The sequence below is a fragment of the Metarhizium album genome (assembly GCF_000804445.1).
Source record: "Metarhizium album ARSEF 1941 chromosome Unknown scaffold_2, whole genome shotgun sequence".
NCBI classification, from domain to species: Eukaryota; Fungi; Ascomycota; class Sordariomycetes; order Hypocreales; family Clavicipitaceae; genus Metarhizium; species Metarhizium album.
In genome coordinates, this window is record NW_024467576.1 from 1,623,953 (window position 1) to 1,644,498 (window position 20,546).

Genomic DNA, 20,546 nt, shown 5'->3' on the forward strand with positions numbered 1-20,546 from the left:
CGGACGCCCCCCCCCCCCCCCCCTTTCCCCGTGTATTTTCCTGACTGTGAAGATAGATCGCCAAGGCCGTCGACGAGGAAGTGGTTTCCCGAGACCTCGTTCCCGCGCTCGTAAAGCTGCTCAAGGACAACGAGGCCGAGGTCCGGACTGCCATCGCCGGTCAGATCCCCGGATTCTGCGCACTGGTCGAGCGATCTACGCTGCTCAACGACATCATGGGCAGTGTCGAGGACCTTGTGTCGGACAGCTCACAACACGTTCGTGCCGCCTTGGGCACGCAAATTAGCGGGTTGGCTCCTATTCTAGGCAAACAAGAGTACGCTGCTTTACATGCCTGGCAGCCCCATCAAAGCTTCCGAGGCTGACTCTGTCCCAGGACCATTGACCACCTCCTCCCCATGTTTCTCCAGATGCTCAAGGACGACTTCCCTGAAGTTAGACTCCACATCATCTCAAAACTTGAGCAAGTCAATCAAGGCAAGTACCTCGGAGCAAGGAGACAGGCATTGCATAAGACACTTGCCATGGTTGCTAACTGAAGCAGTCATTGGCATCGACCTTTTGTCGCAATCACTGCTGCCCGCCATTGTCCAGCTGGCTGAAGACAAGCAATGGAGAGTGCGTCTCGCCATTATCGAGTACATCCCATTACTTGCAAGTCAGCTTGGCGTCAAGTTTTTCGACGAGAAGCTCAGCAACCTCTGCATGGGCTGGCTGGGAGACACCGTCTTCTCCATCCGCGAGGCGGCCACGCACAACTTGAAGAAGTTGACCGAGGTGTTTGGAGTCGAGTGGGCTAGTGAGCAGATCATCCCCAAGGTCATGGGAATGGGAAGCCATCCCAACTACCTCTACCGAATGACCACTTGCTTTGCCATTTCGGTAAGTTTACTTTGCGCGGCCGGTGTGTGTGTGTGCGGTACTTTGCCTCTTGTGACTGCGCACTGACGCATTCATTCCCGCGACAGACTCTGGCTACTGTTGTCAGCATAAACGTGATTGCCAAGTCCGTTCTGCCCATGCTTGACAAGATGGTGGACGACGACATCCCCAACATTCGATTCAACGTGGCCAAGACATATTCGGTACTGATCAACGCGCTGCGCCGCTTGCCGGACGAGGGGACACTGTATTCGCTCGAGAAGGAGGGTGCCGACATTGTGCCTTCGCCCAGGGGCCAGGAGCTTATCCAGCAGCGCGTCCTGCCCAACTTGACAAAGCTGCAAAAGGACGACGATGTGGACGTTCGATACTTTGCGACTACAGCGGCAACTGAGGCGACGGGATCCGCGCAGGGCGGGGAGCCTATGAATACATCACCATAGAATGGGACGAGACAGTAAGAGAGACGTAATGAAGCAATTCCGTTACATTGCCACCCACAGCTAGATTCTGCGCCGAGGAGACGGAACCAAAAGAGAAAAAATGATGGAAAATCCGGAACCAAGTCCTTTTTTTTTCTTTTTTTTCAATTCCCATCCAGATGTTGACTGGGTGGGACGAGGGAAAATGTCAAGTGTTGTAACATGGGGCTGTAAGGTTTGGCCCGTCAATGGGGACATGGTAAAGGGGGGGGGAAAGGAGGGAAGTATATACGAAAATAAACCAAATCTTGCCAACGATTCAAGACAAGTGTCGGCGTTGTGGCCCTGTTTCATCGTGACTTGGGGGTCACGTAGTTGCAGGACGAGGTGTCTGGGGTAACGTCGTTGGAAGGGTATCGTCTATGTCTATGCTCTTTGCCTTTTTTTCTTTTCCTTTTCTTTTTTTTTTTTTGTTTGCCGTTTGTTTGTCTGTTTTAGAAAGAAAGAAAGAAAAGAAGTGGTGAAATTTGGTCACTCCACACACGCACACACGCACACAGACGCACACAACAACATGGTCAGCCTCGTCGCGCACATGGTCACAGCTTCCTAAAGCACAAGGTGCTGATGGTCTGGCCCTTGACGCCCCCAAAACTAAAGGACCTGTACCCGACGCGTCCGGCCACGGCAAAGCAGCCGGCGCCAGCGAACCAGTCGGCCAGCTCGTCCTCGGTCCAGTTGCAGCTCGTGACGAGCAGGATGCCGCCCTCCCTGACGAGCGGCGCGACGCGGCCGGGGTAGAGCCCGCACAGGCGCCGGCCCGCCAGGGAGACGGCGTCAAAGGTGCCCTTGTCCAGCACCACGTCCCACCCGCCGGCCTGCTCGCCCGCCAGGACGCCCGCGTACGCGCCCCCCAGGATGTCCCACTCGGCGAACTCGACTGCCGCCGACGCCGCCGCCGCCGCCGCCGAGGACGAGGCGACCTGCCGCGCGAGCGCCACGCTCTTCGCGCTGTAGTCCACGCCGAGGGCGCGGCCGGTCCACCCCTCCCGCCGGAGGGCCAGGAGCATCGAGCCGTTGCCGCACCCGAGGTCGAGCACCGACGCCGTGGCCTTGGGCGGCGCCCCGGCGAGCGCGCCGAGAAACCGTGTCGTCTTGCGCTCCGCGTCCGAGTCTTCGAACCAGGACGTTCCCGTGTCGGCGGGGTCGGACGCGTGGTTGCTCAGTTCGCGCGCGTAGAGGGCGTCCCAGCTTTCTCGCTTCAGGTCAGCCGCGGTCCTCTTTTTCGTTTTGGTGGGGGATACGTCGGGGCTCACTGACTATTCTTTTGTGCCGAGCTCGGACGGGGCTAGGGGTTCTGGTTGGGGGCCCATTGCTGGACTGCGTGCTCCCTGGTCGAGGTTGGGGATTTGTCTGCTGTCCTCCGTACCGCGTTGGGAGATTTGCACCTCGGTCTTGCTGGCAACGGGGTGTCGAAACATTTTGGCGGAGTTGGCTTTTGGAGAGAGGTGGAGGGGTAACTGACGTGTGCGGGAATGGAAGGCGGTGAGGCGGTTGACGGTGGCGGGGCGGGGTCGACTTGTGAGGGGCAGCTCTACTTTTACATGTCGGAGGGGGTCACGGGAGCGAAGCGGGCACAAAGTGAAAGTAAGGCGTGTGGTTAGACGGCCAAAACATCTTCTCAAGACAAGAGACACAGTCGTGGAGGCACAAGACGACGACTTGTCCCGCATTCTTTTTTTTTTCTATTGTCCGCCGGCGAGTAGACGGCGGGATAATATGCTACCATGCTCGACAGAGGGGGTTGCCAAGTACAGGGGGCTTTTGTATAAGACCATGAGAAACGGCAAATCATGAATGATAATTCAAGTCCAAACACCATGCACCCGGGAAATGTGTCCAAAACAAAATGGTGTCGAGTTAATGACCCAGCCCAGCCCAGCCCAAAGATTGGAAAAAATGCATTCACCCCACAAGCAAAGTCGGCAGTGGAAATCGACAAAGAAGGCTTTTCTCTTCTCTTCTCTTCTACTTGGCGCCGCTAGTAGAAACTCTCGACCATGGTATCCTTCATGCTGGTTTTGATGTTGCTGGGCCCCATGCCCTCGCCGAGTCTGAAAATACTCTCAATGACACTGAGCTCGGGAGCCGTGGTGTCGAGGCCGGTGACGGCCAGCCAGTCGTTGACGACCATGCCGGCGCCGACGACGTTGCTGCCGCGGTTGACGCTGCCCGCCACGAGGGGCACCTGCAGCAGGCTGGACAGCTCGTCCTGGTCCTGGACGCTCGTCTTGGGGTGCACGAGGCCGCCCTGGTTGGACAGGCTCATGTAGCTGCCGACGAGGACATTGTCCGCAACGGTCTGTCGGAAGACTTCGACGCCGAGGACGTCGGCAATGATTTCTTCAGTCTCGCGCTCGAGATCGGGGTGAACCAGGGCAATGTGGTCATTGGTGGCGATGACGTTGCCAAGGGCGGAAAGGCGCTCCTCGATGCGCTGGATGCGCACCGAGTCGGGGAGGGAGTTGCGCAGGTGTTGCAATTCCTGATCTGTCGTCGAGGTGGGCACGAGGAGACCCTTTCGGTTGCCGGCCGTCAGTCGACCGATGATGCGGGTTCCGGCAATGGTCGTGCGGACCGTGGGCACGACATCCTGGAGTTCCGCCTCGAAGACGGAGTAGAAGTTCTCGCTGGCACCGAGGGCCACCAGGGCGTATGAGTTTGTGAGAGTCGAGAAGACCCCGACCCTACCGAGAAGAGAGTTTGTACGTTAGTCAAAGGATCCAAATTCGAATACATCAACTTGACATGCTCGACGACTCTGTCACTTTGACAGGGACGTCGGCGTGAGCGGGTTCGTGAGTGTGTGTGTGCTGTTTTTCCTCTTTTTGCATTGCGCCTGTGACAGCCGCGGGGTCTCGCATACTCGTTGGAGTTCTCAAACTGAGCTCGTACAGCCATTCTCTAGGTATCCTCGATCAGTGGCGTCTGTGAAGGTCTTGTTTTTTGGATGATGCACAAAGAGAGAAACTGCTTCAGCAGAGGTCGCCAAGGGTCGCGCGGAAAGAGACCAAAGCTTGGGTATGCTACAAAATGGATATGGAATTTTTCGACTTTTTTTTTTTTTTCCAAAAAGCTGAGAGCGGGAGCGAAGTGGGTTTTATAAGCAAGTAACTACAAAATGCCCGAGTGCTCGAGATGGGAGGCGGCTGGCCGTGCGACTGGTGGGAGTGGCGCCGTCTGACCAAGCCCTGCACATGGCCAATCATGACTGGCCAGTCGCCTGCCGGGGCAGTTGCAGCGCAGGTCTCCCCTGCCTGTTGTAGCTGGCCATTCATTGATTCATTGCATTTCAACTGTCAAACCCATCCGCCTCAGACCCGGTGACTCAACACGCGCCGCGGCACAAGCGTGACTCCATCATCTCATCGTGGACTCACTATTACTCATCGCCCCTTTGGGCCACACCATCCACGGACCAACCATGGCATCTGATTATCTTTGGAGGCTGCGCGAGCATCCTCGAAACTGCCCTGCAAGAATGGTATGTACAGCTGTCCGCCATGTAAATCGGCATCCGTCCTAGTTCAACGAGTCAATCACGATCCACCGCCCTCCCAACAACAGCTACTTGTTCATCATGCCTGCATCTCTCATTCCACCCGCGATATGCTTCTCGCCCTGGTATCAATTCAGATCGTGCCTTCGTCCTCACCAACATGCGTATGCACGTGGTTCCTCTTGCTTACGCTCTCTACCTCCTCCTGCCTCGCTCCTGTTTGCTGTATCCCTTACTGTTTGGCCAGTTCAATCAATGAAACAATACCGCACTTGTTCTCTCTCAGTAAAGTATGCTGCTAGATGAGTACTTTCGCAATTTCCTGCACGCTAAACGCAACTATGCTCACAGTGTCCAGACTGGTGCTTTCATGAGTACCTGGCGCCCCCTGACCTCTAGAGCGACGAATCCTGCAAACCGCACTCTGCTGCGTTCTTTGGGCGGTCCTGGAGCAAAATCTTGGTCAGCATTGTGCCCGGGATAATGTCATTCTCTCTGTTGAGTCCAGCTGTGTCACGGGTTCTCATTTGCGACGTACCAGGCTTCCCCTCGTCTCCTCGCGGCTTGCCAGCCTTGTCCTTCTCATCTACACCATCTTGGTCTGAACCAGCATCGGCGTCAGCATCGGCTTTCCGCCCGTCCAATGTCGGCAACCCAGGCTTTTCAACTTCCATCACGTCTTTTTGCACCACTTCTCCTGGCAATGGGTACATGATGGACACGTCACGACTCTCCAGAGGTAGATTGGCCGCAATGGCCACAGTCAGCTCAGCAATCATGGATGTGCTGCCCTCCAAACCAGGCGGCGGCGGCGTACTGAGGTGTTGATAGAGATAGGCCGTCAGATTCGTCGTAATCTTATCTGTCAGCATTCCCCGATTGTCAGCGGCTGCGTTTGAGTTGAGCCGCTGCTGCAGCCCGTCCAAGGTGGCCATTCGCCAGTTGACAACCTTGGTCGTGTGGGCATCAACTTCCTCCTGGTGGTGCATAGTATGCGAGTTTTTCCGGATGCTGAGCTCAATCTCCTTGAGTTGTGAGCTGAGCTGCGTATCGAGAGCCGGGTGGAAGCACTTGTTGAAGACTTCTTCCACAAGCCATCTAGACACGACTGCCCGCCCGATGGCTGTCATTTCCTGCTTCCCAGTCTTCAATGCATCCGCACTGACAACGTTGTTGATCCACGCAGGGAGGCTGCGCCAATCTTTTCGAATATTGAAAGAGAGGTTGTTGATGGCACCATTGAGGCGGTTGAACCTTGTCAAGTATTCGTTGTCATCCCAAGCCGTGCGTGACTGAGACATACGCTGGTTGGCCACGGCATTTTGCAACTGCTCGATTTGGCCGTTGAGCCTCTCAATGTGGTTTTTGCTGTCAAAGAACAACCGCTTTACGTGCTTGTATTTGCTCGCTGCTACATGTCAGCCAATACCTTCCCGTGATGCTCATTGAAGAGTTGAGTGGCTGGAAAATAGCGGGCTGAAACTCACCGAGTTCCCTAAAATGCTTGTCGAGGTCGAGGTCGCGGTCCGAAGGCTGAGGGCTGCTTCGGCCCGGTTCGACGCCTGGAGACGCATCAACATACTGCGGACCACGGTCACCACGATGGCCTGCATTTGGCGGCGCACCCTGGCCGGGAAGCGGCGGCATAGGGCCCAACGTACTCAGATTGGCGCTAGCTTGACGCTGGTATGGCGGTGGGGGACCAGGAGGGTCAGCTTGTCCACGGAGGAGCGTCTCGGCATCCTGGCTACGGCGACTGGATGAAGGCCCGCCTGCGGAAGCTGGCGGGGCCATTGCGGATTGGTCTTGACCTTGAGGGCTCGCCTCTTGAAGCGGTGTTGTTTGACTGGCAGCAATGTCGTGAGACGGGGCAGATGTGTGAAGGCTGGCGGCCTGAGACGGCTGCCCTGGGTACTGCTGAAAGGTAGATCTCGGGTCTGAATCAGCGACGGGCGAGTCGTGGGACAGTTGAGAAACAGTTTCAGCGTTTTGGAGCTGCTGGCCAGGCACGAGCTGGTTCGTGACGAGTCGAGGTTCCCCGCCAGGTTGACAGGGCTCTGGAGCAGGACTGGTGGGGTACTGGAAATTGGGCTGCGGTTGACGGCCCTGCTCCGGTGATTGCTGATCGTAGCCGGCACCCGCGTGACGCTGCTGCTGCTGCTGCTGTTCTTGTTGTTGCTGATGATGATGAAGAAGAAGTTGTTGCTGCGACTCGTACTGAGCCTGCTGTTCCTGGATTCGGAGCGTCTCTTGGCGTTGCAGTGGCTGAGGCTGTGGTTGCTGCAATGGAGGCGGCGTCTGTTGGTTGCGAAGCTGATGATGTGGGGGAGGGTGATCGGGTGGTTGATAGACTTCGTCGTAGGGCGACGTTTCGAGATGTTCACCGGAAATGGAAACTTGACGGATGCCGTTGCTTCTCAGAAAAAAGCGAGAGTCCTGTATAATCGGGGAGTCAATGTTAGATCCATGTCTGGAGAAGGAATATTCGTCGAGCTCGCCAACTCCACGGAGCGGTGACGGCTGTTGGCTGCCGGGGCCCTTGGGTTGCCAATCCCGGTCGGGGGGGAGCTGTGCCGTCTGGGACGGGCTCGTTCTCAAACTGGGAGGGTTGCTCACCCTCTTGGACGGCCTTCGAGCAAGTCCAGTTGTGTTGTCGTAGGGGCCCGAGGGGCTGTTGTTGCTGTTGTTGTTGTTGTTGTTGTTGTTGCTGCTGCTGCTATAGCCAGAGGACTGCGGCAGCGGGGGGGGTTGAGGGGGCTGCTGCTGCTGGGCGTCATGCGAATCACGGCTGGAAGAGCCAAAGATGCCCTTGATGAGCTTGCGGGTCGAGCGTTTCTGGGGAGTGGGAGCCGGCGACGACGGCGGCTGCTGCTGCTGCTGCGACGGCGGCGGCGGTGGAGGAGGCTGTTGGTGATGGGCACCGCTTCCTGAGAGGTCGTCGATGGAGCCCGCAGCGGTGCCGTAGAATTGGTGCTGCTGCGGCGCGACGGAGGCTCGCCAGCGCTGGCTCTGGGAGCGGCCGGCGGAGGAGGGGTCAAAGTCTATGGGCGTGGGCAGCTGTTGGCCGTCAAAAGCCAGCGAGACTCCCGGGCCCGAGAATGATGTCTGCAGCGAGGGAGGGGGATTGACTCCTGGATGGTGAGGGTTGAAGAGTTGTGCCGGGGGGGGAGGAAGAGGAGGGTCATGATGGTGATGGTGATGTTGCTGCTGCATCGAGAGAGGCGCTCGTGCGTCCACAAACGCGTCCAGCCGGTCGCTGGAGGCCAGCGCTGTAGGGGAGGACAAGACCGACAAGGGCATTGGCAGGGACATTGATGACATGGGCGTCGACGTCTCAGGGGGCGAGTCGGCCTGCGCTTGGACATGGGCTTGGGCGGGAGCCTGGGCTTGGCCTTGGGCCTGGGCCTGGGCCTGGGCTTGGGCTTGTTGGGTTTGGGCCGCGCCAGGCAACGCTCCCGGGGCGGATGCTGGCGTGGGCGAGCCCGGTGCTGTGCCAGCCCCAGCTCCCGTCGACAGCTGCTCCGGCAGGGTGTGCTGTGATCGGTTGCTGTGCTTCAGACGTCCAAAGCTCGGCATCCTCGGCGTCAGTGGTCGATCCAGATGTCAACCGGTCCTGCAAGCGCTTCGCCTGGGGAGCACTCGGGGAGTGGCGGAGGCAGGTCGTCGCAGGTCGCAGGTCGCAGGTCGCGGGATGTGAGAACGGGCTGAGCAGAAATTGCAAGGGCGTGATGATAACGGTTGACTGTGATGGCTCTCGCTCGATGGCAGAGTCTGCAAAGGGTGAGTTGTCCGACGTCTTGCTCAAAGTCTGCTCCTTTTTTGGGGGGGCCTCTCACTTGACAGCTCTGCCCTCTGCCAAACCCCTCACCTGCAGCCGGGGACAGCTTGGCTCGACAGCTTGACTGGTTGGAGGGCAAAGGGGTGGCAGCATAATAAGCGGGCAAGGCGGGCTGGACAAGCCTCGAGTGCTGGGTCAGTGTGACGCCTCGGAAGCTGTGTATGTACGGAGTAACCAACTGACCATCTGCCACGCCATCCACTAGGAACCCGGGAAACAGACCAGTCGACCTCGAGAGTCTCGGCTGGATCATGCAGCGGCGAGCGCAGCGCAGCGCAGCGCAGCAGGGCAGCTCGAGGGCTGTGCTGGAAGCCTGGAAGCTGGATATTGCATGGTTGATTTTGATGGACACACGATCGATCCGCGGCGCCGACAAGACAGGCCGCCTCGCTTGAAACGTCATGCTGCGTCGCGTAAAGTAGTTTGCGCCGAGAAACACCGACTGCGATGGATTGAGGATGCCCGCATTGATCCTGATCCGGATCTTGACGATCCCAACGATCCTGGGGTTATCTTGCGTGTCCTGTTGCCGTCGTGGTCTCGTCGTGTCCGACTCGAATCTTGCATCCGCCCCTACATGGTACAGACGACTCGCCCACCAGCTTTGCTTGCTTGTTGGACGCCCCAGTTCGTCTGATGATTAGTTAAATTAATAGTAATTCTGAACAAGGGTACGTACGTATCAGTCAAGCAGCCAAGAAGGTCCACAGCTGAGTTCCGTAGCGGCGGTTCGTATTGGGGCTGGAGCGCCTTGCGGATCATCAATTGATGGAGCCAAGTTGTTTTTCAGGCGAGACAGGGTCTTATCCCGGATGGAGTCTGATGTTTCTATTATTGGATTCCGGCATCTTCAATGTGTCCACGGAGTGCGGAGTACGTAGTTACGCAGTATTCTGGGCTGCAGCTGAACGAAGTAACTCGGCGGGATTCAAGTCCAAGTTCAGACATGGCGAATGATGGCCTCCCATGGCAAGTTTCATCGTTTCCCTCATCGGCGGGTTGAGTCAGAGGGCCAGTTGTAGGTAAAGGCGAGGGTGACTTTGGATGATCCCGTCGAAGCAGACTGATTACCGTTGCGGAGCAAATATCTGGGACCGACGTTCCGCTCTCGCCAACAACATGTGTTGGTGGCACAGCATCAATGTCACCGACCCAGCCGTACAGCGTCTTTCAAATCCAATAATAGAACATGGCAGGCTTGGGCACAACTGACACAACATGTTGCAGGCGAGATGGCCAATAGCGCTGCCCAAGGACGAGATCATGACGCATTTCCCCTCTGCTTACTCCGTACTCCGAGTCTCGCGCAAGTGATGGGTGTTTTTTGTACCCGGCAAAATATCCCCCAGAGTTGTTCGGTATTTGCTCTACTTTTTTATTTTATTTTATTTTATTTTATCTTCTCTTATCTTCCTTTCCTGTTTTTTTTCCTTGTCGTTGCAGGAATAACCACACCCGAGGTGATTCTGCTCTGCTCTGCGTCCTTGGCCATCACCCGGTGCTACCCTACAGCTCGGCTAGCCCTGGCTACTTTGCATTCGTCTGTGCTGCACAAAGACTTGACTCGTTGTGATGTCAAATGGTAGTGGAATATCTCGTCGAGGTGTGCTCTTGGCTTTCCCTGGCAAACACGATGACCACCTCATGGTGAAAAAGGGCCATTGTCGGCAACGGCTGGGTCGACGCTACCAATAAGCTGCCGCGCGATACGGAGTAACCTCGTCGATAGTGACCAATTAACAAATGTGATTGGTGTTGCCCGTGGGGTTCGTCTCCCAAGTCTCTGAAACAGCCCCTCCAAGGATCGCACCGAACGGCCGAGTCTGCCCAGTCGCCGCCGAGGGTCCGATGGCCGTGTATCTCGTGCATCGTTGACAAGACCCGGCCCAACTCCAACGCTCCCCTGCCCGTACTCCCGCGATTGGACCAGACGTGTCAATGTAGTTGTTCTCCCGCTTGACCATGCTCCTCCTCTCGCCCGTATACGTTGTCGTCGCGGCCTTCGTCCTGGCAGCTATTCACATGGCCCGGTGCCTCGCCTCTCCGCTCCGAAAGCTGCCGGGTCCGACCGTGTCTCTCTTCACATCACTGGCGTTGAGGTGGAACGAGATCAATGCCAAAAGGACACTTTACATTCATGCGCTGCATGAGAAATATGGCCCTGTTGTGCGGGTTTCCCCCAACCAAGTGTCCTACACCTCATGGCCCGCCCTCAAGGAGATATACTGCTCCGGCGGGAGTGGTTACGACAAGTCCGACTTTTACGACCTCTTCAAGATTTATGGGACAAGGTTCGCTTGCTTCCTAGGAACCTCTTGTACTATGTCGTATATTTTTCATCAGAGACAGTTCTGTCTGACGCACCTTGTCTGATCCCAGGACCATGTTTACCACACTGAACAAGGCAGATGTAAGTGGTGAGACAGGGCCGTGAACAACATGGTTGTCTTGAATCTGACAAGACCTCACGGCAGCATGCAAAGCGGAAGAGGATCCTCGCAGATCGGTATGCCAATTCAAACATTATGCGTAGCATTTCCTTGGACGGCATCCAGGAGCGATCCAGAGCGTTTTTGCACCGCTGCACTCAGGCGGGTGATGTTGCTACTGATATTTTTGTAAGTTGACTTTGACCGAAGTTCGAACTCCAAACAATGTACGGGAGGCTGACGCTTCACACAGATATGTATGTTTAGCAAAGCTCCGCCCACTCAAAAGCTTCCTTTCCCGCCCTGGTGGCTGACTACCACGAAGCCCTCCATGCATATGCCTGTGATTGTATCACTCACCACTTGTTCCACCCCAACGGCACCGACTGCATCGGAAAAGAGACGGATGAGGATATGATGCATCAAGTAGCAGCAGATGACAGCCTCCAGAGTAAGCCACACATGCATATGATATATATATATAATATGTATCCCCTGCCTCGTCCTGCAAAGGCAACGTGTAAAAGGTCCGCTAAGTGAACTACTCACAGACCGTCTCATCTCTCACTACAGTCCGACGCTCCACCGCCTGTTTGCTGGCATCCTATCCTTCTTGGTCAAGCCGCGATCTGTGCCCCTTGCCGACAACTATGTCCTGCAAACCAGCAGGCGAACCGACGCGGCAAGCTTCACGCTCCTGAGCCGGCTGGAAGAAAAGTCGAGCCATCTAGACCATATCGACATGGCAGCCGAGTGCTTAGACCACATGGTTGCCGGCATCGACACCACCGGCGACACGCTGTGCTTCCTCATGTGGGAGCTCTCCCAGCCGCGGTCGCTTCACCTGCAGCGCCGGCTATCAGATGAGCTACGGAAGAAACCCGACGTTGGCATCGACCAACTCCCCTTCTTGGACGCCGTGCTGTGCGAGGGGCTGAGATGCTACCCTGCCATCCCAATGTCGTTGCCTCGCCTGGTGCCACATGGCGGAAGAACCATTGACGGCTTCCACGTCCCCGAGAACACAATCGTCAGCTGTCAGGCGCACTCTGTGCACCGCATGAACACTGACGTGTTTCCGGATCCTGACGTCTTTCGCCCCGACAGATGGATGGCTGCCCAAGGTGACGCAGACCGACGACGGTTGCTGTTTGCCTTTTCCAACGGCGGCCGGGGTTGCATTGGCAAACAGTAAGTCGCTTTGCTTTTTGCGCTGCTCTTGTCACACACGCGTGCCCTGGACGGCTAATAAATTCATCCTTTATTCAATTATAGCCTTGCCATTGCGGAGATGAAGACGCTACTGAGGGATGTCTACTCGCGATATAGCACGACGCCGGACGCTTCCATGACGGCAGAGTCCATGGTCATGTCGGACCAACTGATTTCCACTAGGCCGCTGGGCAAGAAATGCCTGCTTAAGTTTCATCCGCTGCCCGAAGTCAAAGACGTGGGTGAGCCGGGAGGATTTGACGGCTGCGCGTCCCGGACCGAGATCCCAAGGTGACATATACGCTGACATTCAGCGGGACGCCATAGACATTTTTCGTAGGTTCAAGAGCAAAGTATCTGCGAAATGACATTCATGGCCAAACACGTGGATGAGTGACTTGTGCGCTTGTGTACATTGCGCGGGGTGACTCGTACGGCCTCACAGGGCTAGCTAGTACTTGAAAGTCGGCAGCTGGCCAAGTCGCTGGAGAAGGGCTGTGCGATCTAATACAAATCGGGAACCCTGTGTGATTGGAGGCAACTTGAGGCCCAGGCTCGGAAGGGTTTGAAGATCTTGGGCGGCTGCCGTCGCCAAGATTACTCTACTGAAGGTGTCGGGTCCCATCTGGCCTTTCCATCAGCAAAGATCGGAGACGTGAACCAGATATACCGCGGCAACTGCAGACCGATGATGATACGGAAGAGCTAGCCCATCGCACTGGTTATACGACTCTGGTACGTGTGCCTCCGGACGCCAAGGTCCATCTTGCCTGATCCCCTTGGACATGTGCTGGTCTACCTGAAGCTGGAGATATCGACCTCAAGTTTCCCGAGAATGAACCCCGTGGAGTCTTTGTTAAGAGCATAGAACATGGCAGCGAGAAATATGGTGCAAGTGGAAGATGACCGGGCGACTCTGGGCACGACTGCGTGTAGTCGGGACGTTGGGATCGTGCTCATGTGCTCTCGTGCTGCTCTCGTGTGGATGTCGGTGCCCGGCGTCGGGCGTCGTGCATGCATGCTCCCGTTCTAACTTCTGATCTATGATACCCCGTATCACGTCAGCGGCTGGCCGGCCTGCATGGATCACGTTACGAATCGGCCAGAGTTGCGAGATGCCAACTACACTGCAGATGCAGACGGCGGACACACATGGACACTGACAGCACCCAACGAACCAGTCCATGAGCAAGCGAGCGTGGCTCGATGGAACATTGCTTGTGCGACTGTCTTATACGTGCAGAGTCTACGGTCTCTGTTGGTCTACTTTCGTCGTTGCAGTAGAAGACTACGCAACTCGACACAACACAATATCAGAAAAACAAGTGCGAGAGCCCCGATATGTGACCGAACAAAGTGACCGCATCAAGCGGCCCCTCGATAACTGATGGCAGCATCCGGAAACAATAGACGACACACGAGGCAAGGCTGGAACGAGACAGCGCGGGACAAAGAGATGAAAGCGAAGCACATGTTGCATCTAGAGACCGTTGGGAAGAAACGGCCGGCGTCACTTTCATGACCTTGAACATGACACCACACCTGTCGTATTCGAAAAACGACTTCGTGTCCGCCACGGCAGGTCCCGAGTCCGGACCAACGGTATCTGGCAGACAGCCTTCGCCCATGCATGAAAACCGTATTTCACCCAATAGAAACATGGGGCAACAGTCGAGGCCCCGTAGGCGCCAGTCGGAGGCTCTGGCGGCCGTTTTTATGTTCGCATTGTAGCCTTGACCATGGTCAGACGTGCACAAAATGTATTCATGGAATCGCCTTGGGTAGGAATGGCATGGTTCCTCCTAGTACTTGGACTGCGGAATGTTGAACCCTTGTGAAATTGCGCGCACCCGTTAGGGTGTTGCTGGTAATGATGGTGAATAATGCTTGCACGTGAGCAGTTTCCGACTTCCAAGGTCGACTATCGCCGCGTCACGTGATCCATCCAAGGGGGCAATTTTTTTCCGCCGCCGGAAGTGCCAAGTAAATAACTTAAAGCCTTTGGTTGGCGCTGCGTCTTCTTTGTTCTCCCCGCAAAGATATGTGATGATCAACACAAAGCCACTTTTTTAAACTGAGAGGCAGGTTTTACTAGCGGTACCATTGCTATAAATATTACGGAGTATGTGATATAAAACGGCCTCGGCCAATTGCCTTTTGTACTACGGAGTACTCGGAACGTCCAAGCAGCGAGCGCGAGCGCGAGCACAAGCACAAGCACAAACATAAAAAGAAAAAAGGCTTATGTCAGGACTCAGCAAAGTTCCGGAACCCCACCTTGCTCCTGTGCCAAACGAAATCTCTGCCAGAAATTCCAGTCCACATTTCTGTCCCTTGTCCCTCGTCCCTCCCACATCTCGTTCTCATTTTTATTCTGCCTTCTTCTCGCACCCGCTGACTCCCAACAAAACTCTTCAAGTCTACCGTCCGTCGCCGGATACTCAACACAATCACAATCACAATCACAACCACAATATTCGCCCGCCGCCCAGCGAAGCCGTCATTTCGCCTGTTGACTCTATTGTCGGTCGCAGCGCAACAACACCAACGCCTCGCCGCCCGCTTTCCGCCACTCGCAAACGCAACCTCCACGTCTTCGTCGTCTTGCTCCCGCATTTTACTACGCCAGGACTTGATTGAAAACGCACAACAATCACGTGCAGTCTTTGATCCTCCTCACGTAATAGCTGAACCAAGAAAACACTTAGCGACGATCGGGCGCATATTGCTGTTTATGTATCAGCACGATCAATTCACTCTACCCAGACCCCCCTTCAAGCTGCACTTGTTTCGCATACCGCGAAAACTTTGCAGCCCCAACATCAGTTCCGACGGCTGAAGACTCCTCAATTCGAGTTCATGCCTACCCTACTGGTTATCGAGATACCGTCCCGTTTGCCCTATGTCAAACATAACTCGTCTTGTTGAGCACTGAAATCCCTGCTTGCTCAACGATTTCCAGCCCAGCAACCATCTTCATGCCGAATCCGTCGCTTTAGAGCCTCTTGCCACCCGCTTCACAGCTTCACATTCTCTTTGAACCACCTTGGACTTGTCGTCAATCATCACACCGCCTTGACCCAAAAACACATTCACACACACCCACGCACCCACACACACTCGAAAGGAGATTCGTCTTTTTCTAGCCGTTCAATTACGCCACCATGTCTCTTATCAACGTTCGCCGCGATGTCAGCGACGCTTTCTATCGCTACAAGATGGAGCGTTTGCAGACCAAGGTCGAGGGAAAAGGTAACGGTATCAAGACCGTCGTCGTCAATGTTTCCAGCGTCGCTGCGTCTCTTGCCCGCCCTGCGTCGTACATCATGAAGTACTTTGGCTTCGAACTCGGTGCCATGACCCGAGACGATATCAAGGACGACCGTTGGATCATCAACGGTGCTCATGAGGCTGGAAAGCTCCAGGACCACCTCGATGGTTTCATCAACAAGTTCGTTCTCTGCAAGAGCTGCAAGAACCCCGAGACCGACATCAAAATTGACAACGACCGCATTCTCTTGGACTGCAAGGCCTGTGGTCAGCGAACCGCTGTTGATCTGCGCCTCAAGCTGAGTGGCTACATTCTCAAGAACCAGCCCAGCAAGAAGAACAAGAAGGACAAGGCTGAACGCAGAGCAGCCAAGAAAGCCAAGCAGAATGGCACTGCCACCGAGAACGGTCACGCCAGTGGTGGTGAGCAGGAAGGGTCCGAGAATGGCTCCAACGAGAATGAAGAGAATGATGATGCTGGTAGCGACCGTGAGTTTAACAAGCTCCAAGCCGATGTCATCGAAGACGCGGCTGTTCAAGTCAAGGACGACGAATGGGCTGTGGATATGAGCGAAGAGGCCGTCAAGGCTCGTCAGGCCCAACTCCCTGGCGAGTTCAAGCAGAAGCTGAGTCTCAACGACGACGACGAAGACGGGGAGGGTGGCAACACTGTCTACGACGAGTTTGGATCCTGGATCCAGACCGAGGCTGACGGGAAGGATGGCATTGACAATGTTGACTCGATCGACATCTATCTGAAGGCCAAGGACATGGGCATTGAAAACAAGCATCGCACTGTCCTGGTTCTCGCTCAGACCATCTTTGACAAGAATGTCTGTGCCCAGATCCCGAAGCGCGCTGGCATGCTCAAGCAGGTATGTAGCCCTGAAGTCTAGACCGATTGAGCAGCGACTGAGGCTGAACCACGGGCAATGGATCCGCTAACGTGCTTTGCAGATCATCAACTCCGAGCGCCACGAAAAGGCTCTTCTGGGAGGCACTGAGCGTCTGCTTGGAACCCTGGCCGAATCGAACCCTGACTTCCTGCAGCAGATTGTCAAGATTCTGCAGCTGTACTATCACCATGACCTCATCAGCGAGGAGGTAGTGACCAAGTGGGGCACCCACGCCAGCAAGAAATACACTGACAAGAACACCTCGAGAAAGATTCGCCAGGCTGCCAAGCCCTTCCTCGAATGGCTTGCTGAGGCCGACGAGGAAGAGTCTGATGAGGAAGAGGATGACGAGTGATTTTGTTTGTAACCTGTCTCCTCTCCTCTCCAAGTGCTAGGATGCCCATGGAATCATTCGCTTATGAAGTTGTTCGAGTGATGAAAGAAATCATGCTATACATCAAAGACTGAAAGAGAAAAGAAGGTTTTTTTGTCTCCAGACTGCTTGTAACGTTGTGATTTGATAGTCCATCTCTAGCTGTATGTGAGTGTCTTTTTGTGGTATTTTCCTTGACGGAGTATCATCGTCGTGAGTCGTGACCACCTGCGTGGATTTTGCAATGAACCAGTGGGCTCGTCCCACGTCCCACTACCGGATGATAGACAAGTCGGCCTCGACGCGGCGAGCTCCTGAACGGAACCGGCGATGAATAAAGTGTGGTCGTTTGCCATGCGGTATTGCGTTGCACTTATGCTACATGCTGGGCGTCTAGTTGTCCCATTTCTCTACTACTATTCTACATAATGCATTATTGTTATTTCCGGCCCGTCTTGTTCGCGGGGACATCCACCATGCTCTCGTCCTCGGCAGCGTCAGCTTCGGTCCCAGCAGACGTGGCTGCCACTGTGGTCGAAGCAGCCTCATCTCCCTGCGAATCCTGTCCCCCTGAAGAATATTCCCCTGCTCCGCGTTTGCTCTCGTCCCCATCGGCCTGGTTTCTCTTTGAAAAGATGTACTGACCCAGAGACTTGGCGACGTCTTCTAACCCCTCTTCGTTGGCGAGCGTCACGTCGAAAAGTGCCGAGATTTTAGAATCATCCAACTCATCGGGGAGTCTGGACAGAATGCCCTCGATGACGGGGTCGTCGTACCCGGCGGAGGAGAGGCGGGCTTGGTATGCTTCGGTAGCTGGGGGCTTGATGAGGACGTAGCGGGCTGCAAAGCCCAAGTCCTTGGCAAATTGGGCGGCCTGCGTGACAGGGAAGAGTTAGTTTCACGCTGATACATGTTTGATCATTTTGGAAATGTCGCTGCTTGGGACAGACTAGCTGCGGGGGGCGGGAATCATGCCTCTAGGTCTAGCTCAATGACGGCGACTTTGCCAGACTCTGCGACCGCATCAACGACCTTGCTGCTTGTGCCGTACTCGATGCCGTCTCTGGTCCCGTACTCGATGAAGCGATCGCCGTCGCGTAGCTGGTTGAATTCCTGGGCAGTGACAAAGTGGAAACTCTTGCCCCTGATTTCACCCTCTGCGGGCTCTCGAATCGTGTGTCGTACGACCGCTGCAAAGACACCTTTGTGCTGCTCGAGGAGCTTTTTGACAAGGGCTGACTTGCCGACGCCTTTGGGCCCGGATATGATGACGGGGCTGCGATCTTCGGGCACGTCGTCCTCGGTCGCTGCCTGCTCGTCGTCGTCGACGTCGACGTCTTGATCTTCATCTTGGAGCTCCTTGAAGACAACGTCCACCTTCTTGGAGTCGTCAATCTTGTCAAAGGATGCCAATTTTGAGCGAGCCGCTATTCTGAGAGCCCGCCAACTCTTGCTGGCCTTGCCAGCTATGGCGGCGGCCTTTGTTTGGTCGTTTGTTGGCATCTCGATTTCAAAGTCGTCATCGGCAATTTTTCTTTGAAAGCTTTCGAGTTCTGGTAGTCGATATCTCCCAGGCGTCTTGAGCTGATTCAGGGAAGATTCATCGTCAATTTCGCGGAGAAAGTCGAGGGATACAGACCCCATGGGCGTCGGTCGCAGCCGTTTGCTGGTGGCTATCTTTTGCGCCACGCTCCTTGCTTGAACAAAAAGCTCGGGAGAAACAGGTTCGCACTGAATGGATGAACAGGACGCCATCTTCCAGAATACCCAGTTCTTGTCTCGAGCCAGTACGGTCTCGACCATGCGATAGAAGTAAGGTCCGTCAATGCCCCTCTTAAGGTAGTCTGATATGGTTGACTTCATTTCAGTTGCCCATTTCGTCTATGAATTGGTTAGAAAAGCCCGGGATGATGGCTGTGACGTCTCTATTGTTTCATGTCACCTACATTTTCCTCGCTCAGCTGATCATTGTACAGGACTGATTTGTTTGGGCTAGTATTGTCCAGGCTGGCAAACTTCTCCTTTGTTTCTGTGGAGAGCGACAGAAGAAAGTCGGTAATGATGAGCGCCTGTACCAAGACATGCCGTCTGAATGAGAGGTCGCTAATCTGCATCCACCAATTAGCCCAATATTCATCTGGGGTGTGGCAGGGGAAACAGCGGAGGTATAAAGCATACTTCAAGCTCAAACAGATCTTTGCTGGTCAAGTACTTTGGATTGAATGCTTCCGAAGCGTCCTCGGGCCCCCCATCCTCTCTTTTTCGCTTGAGGTTTCTTCTTGAATTTTCCAAAGCCTTGGATGGGCCTTCGGCTTGATGAATGGCCTGGAAAGCCTGTATGGTAATCTCTAGACTGCTCTTGAATTTGTTGAAATGTGTAGCGTCAAATAGTTTGAGTGGCTGACTGAAGCTCTCCTGGAGAGACCAAAATAGTGTATAGAGGCGGTTGGAATCGTACAGCTTTTGCGAGCGCTTAGAAGCGTCGACCTCCATCTTCAGCGCTTGCTGTTGCTGCTCATCCTCCTCCGTCGGCTCCTCAAAAGCAGTGACATTTTCCACGTGATATTCTCCTCGGAGATTGACAGAGCTTCTATCGCCCAGGGGAAAACTCTGAAATAAGAAGATGAATACCCGTCCGCAGAAGGCCGTATCCTCAGCTCTCGAAAGGCGACGCAAGAGTTCATTGCAGCTGCGCAGAACTACGAGATTTTTTTGCTTAAAATGTTTGGACATGATGCGTTCACGGCGTGACTCGAGATAATCAAACACTATGCGACACCCCGAAATGGTCTGGCTGTCGAGGAGCTCTTCGACGAGCCAAAAGAGCAGCGCGGGATCGCATTGGCCGTCGTCGGACAATATTGAAAGAATGTCAAGAAGGTTCCAAATCTTGACAAAATCAGGCGATTCGATAGATGTCGCAGCCTCGAAAGAAATTAGCCTCGATGTGAGAGATTTCGCACGGCGGTCCTTGCTGCACTTACTATCAGTCTGCTAAATAGGTCCCGCGAGGCTGCCTCGATGACAGCGGATTGCTTTGCTTTCTCATGTGTCTGAAGCCCAGAGACTTGTTCGTCGTTCCCGGGGGCAGAGTCACTGGAGACGCAGGCCCATACACGACCAGAAATGTCCTTGAAATCCGACTTGTTGAGCGTGGGTTCGATTGTGGCTGCCGATTTCACGACGGCAGCCTCAGCAAGAAGCTGATCCAATAACGAGCCGAACTTGGCGACGGCAGAGACGCCTGGGTTCTGAGCATCGAGAGCCGGCATATTGGCAGATGGGCTTGGCCTTGATATCGAGACTGGAAGGTTTACCAGGGCTGGCTACTCGTGATGCAGCCTCGTTGTCCGCGGCGGACGACGGGTGCAGCTTGACTACCAAGTGACGGCGTATGTCGCTTTGCAAGGGCATGCAGATCGTGTGCCGTCTTCTCCAGGGACTGTCGAGCACTTCCGCAGCGCATGAAGCAGCACTTTTGCAGCGGAACAAATACAGCCGGGGTGGTGAGGTAGTTGCAGGTTGCGAAAGGCTGGAAAGGCGAGGCTTGAAAGGGAGGTCTCGAGGTCGAATGTCGAATGTCAAATTGCAGAAAAGTGTCTGGGAGTGGATGGCATGCGATGACTGCGAAGTTGGAAGTCAGACAGAGAAGCTTCAAAGGTGTC

At 55.0% G+C, this 20,546-nt stretch overlaps 7 protein-coding genes across 7 annotated transcripts in view; 3 read left to right on the plus strand and 4 right to left on the minus strand.

Annotated features, from left to right (window-relative positions):
• Nucleotides 1-1,325, plus strand: part of MAM_01603 (protein phosphatase PP2A regulatory subunit A) — a gene marked incomplete at both ends in the record, with an annotated part of 2,680 nt that extends 1,355 nt beyond the window's left edge. The window contains 4 exons of the mRNA XM_040820402.1: nt 57-316; nt 377-527; nt 595-882; nt 969-1,325. Of these exons, the coding sequence (XP_040681890.1) occupies nt 57-316; nt 377-527; nt 595-882; nt 969-1,325 (1,056 nt within the window). The remainder of the gene's footprint in view (nt 1-56; nt 317-376; nt 528-594; nt 883-968) is intronic.
• A 578-nt stretch (nt 1,326-1,903) lies between these two features.
• On the minus strand, nt 1,904-2,785 carry MAM_01604 (uncharacterized protein; the record flags this gene model as incomplete). The annotated part of the gene is made up of 2 exons (XM_040820403.1): nt 1,904-2,555; nt 2,625-2,785. 2 exons carry the CDS (start codon nt 2,783-2,785, stop codon nt 1,904-1,906), a joined length of 813 nt encoding a protein of 270 aa, XP_040681891.1.
• A 560-nt stretch (nt 2,786-3,345) lies between these two features.
• MAM_01605 (Translation initiation factor IF6) lies at nt 3,346-4,265 on the minus strand (the record flags this gene model as incomplete). The annotated part of the gene is made up of 2 exons (XM_040820404.1): nt 3,346-4,051; nt 4,231-4,265. 2 exons carry the CDS (start codon nt 4,263-4,265, stop codon nt 3,346-3,348), a joined length of 741 nt encoding a protein of 246 aa, XP_040681892.1.
• A 993-nt stretch (nt 4,266-5,258) lies between these two features.
• Nucleotides 5,259-8,439, minus strand: MAM_01606 (uncharacterized protein; the record flags this gene model as incomplete). Its single annotated transcript, XM_040820405.1, has 2 exons — nt 5,259-6,271; nt 6,351-8,439. 2 exons carry the CDS (start codon nt 8,437-8,439, stop codon nt 5,259-5,261), a joined length of 3,102 nt encoding a protein of 1,033 aa, XP_040681893.1.
• Nucleotides 8,440-10,663: 2,224 nt separating this feature from the next.
• MAM_01607 (Cytochrome P450) lies at nt 10,664-12,637 on the plus strand (the record flags this gene model as incomplete). Its single annotated transcript, XM_040820406.1, has 6 exons — nt 10,664-10,992; nt 11,081-11,111; nt 11,164-11,319; nt 11,398-11,581; nt 11,682-12,321; nt 12,406-12,637. The coding sequence occupies 6 exons, from the start codon at nt 10,664-10,666 to the stop codon at nt 12,635-12,637; spliced, it is 1,572 nt and encodes a 523-aa protein (XP_040681894.1).
• A 2,869-nt stretch (nt 12,638-15,506) lies between these two features.
• Nucleotides 15,507-16,863, plus strand: MAM_01608 (eukaryotic translation initiation factor 5; the record flags this gene model as incomplete). The annotated part of the gene is made up of 2 exons (XM_040820407.1): nt 15,507-16,487; nt 16,570-16,863. The coding sequence occupies 2 exons, from the start codon at nt 15,507-15,509 to the stop codon at nt 16,861-16,863; spliced, it is 1,275 nt and encodes a 424-aa protein (XP_040681895.1).
• A 457-nt stretch (nt 16,864-17,320) lies between these two features.
• On the minus strand, nt 17,321-20,153 carry MAM_01609 (nuclear matrix protein; the record flags this gene model as incomplete). The annotated part of the gene is made up of 5 exons (XM_040820408.1): nt 17,321-17,755; nt 17,878-18,762; nt 18,828-18,989; nt 19,060-19,806; nt 19,866-20,153. 5 exons carry the CDS (start codon nt 20,151-20,153, stop codon nt 17,321-17,323), a joined length of 2,517 nt encoding a protein of 838 aa, XP_040681896.1.
• Nucleotides 20,154-20,546: the final 393 nt, after the last annotated feature.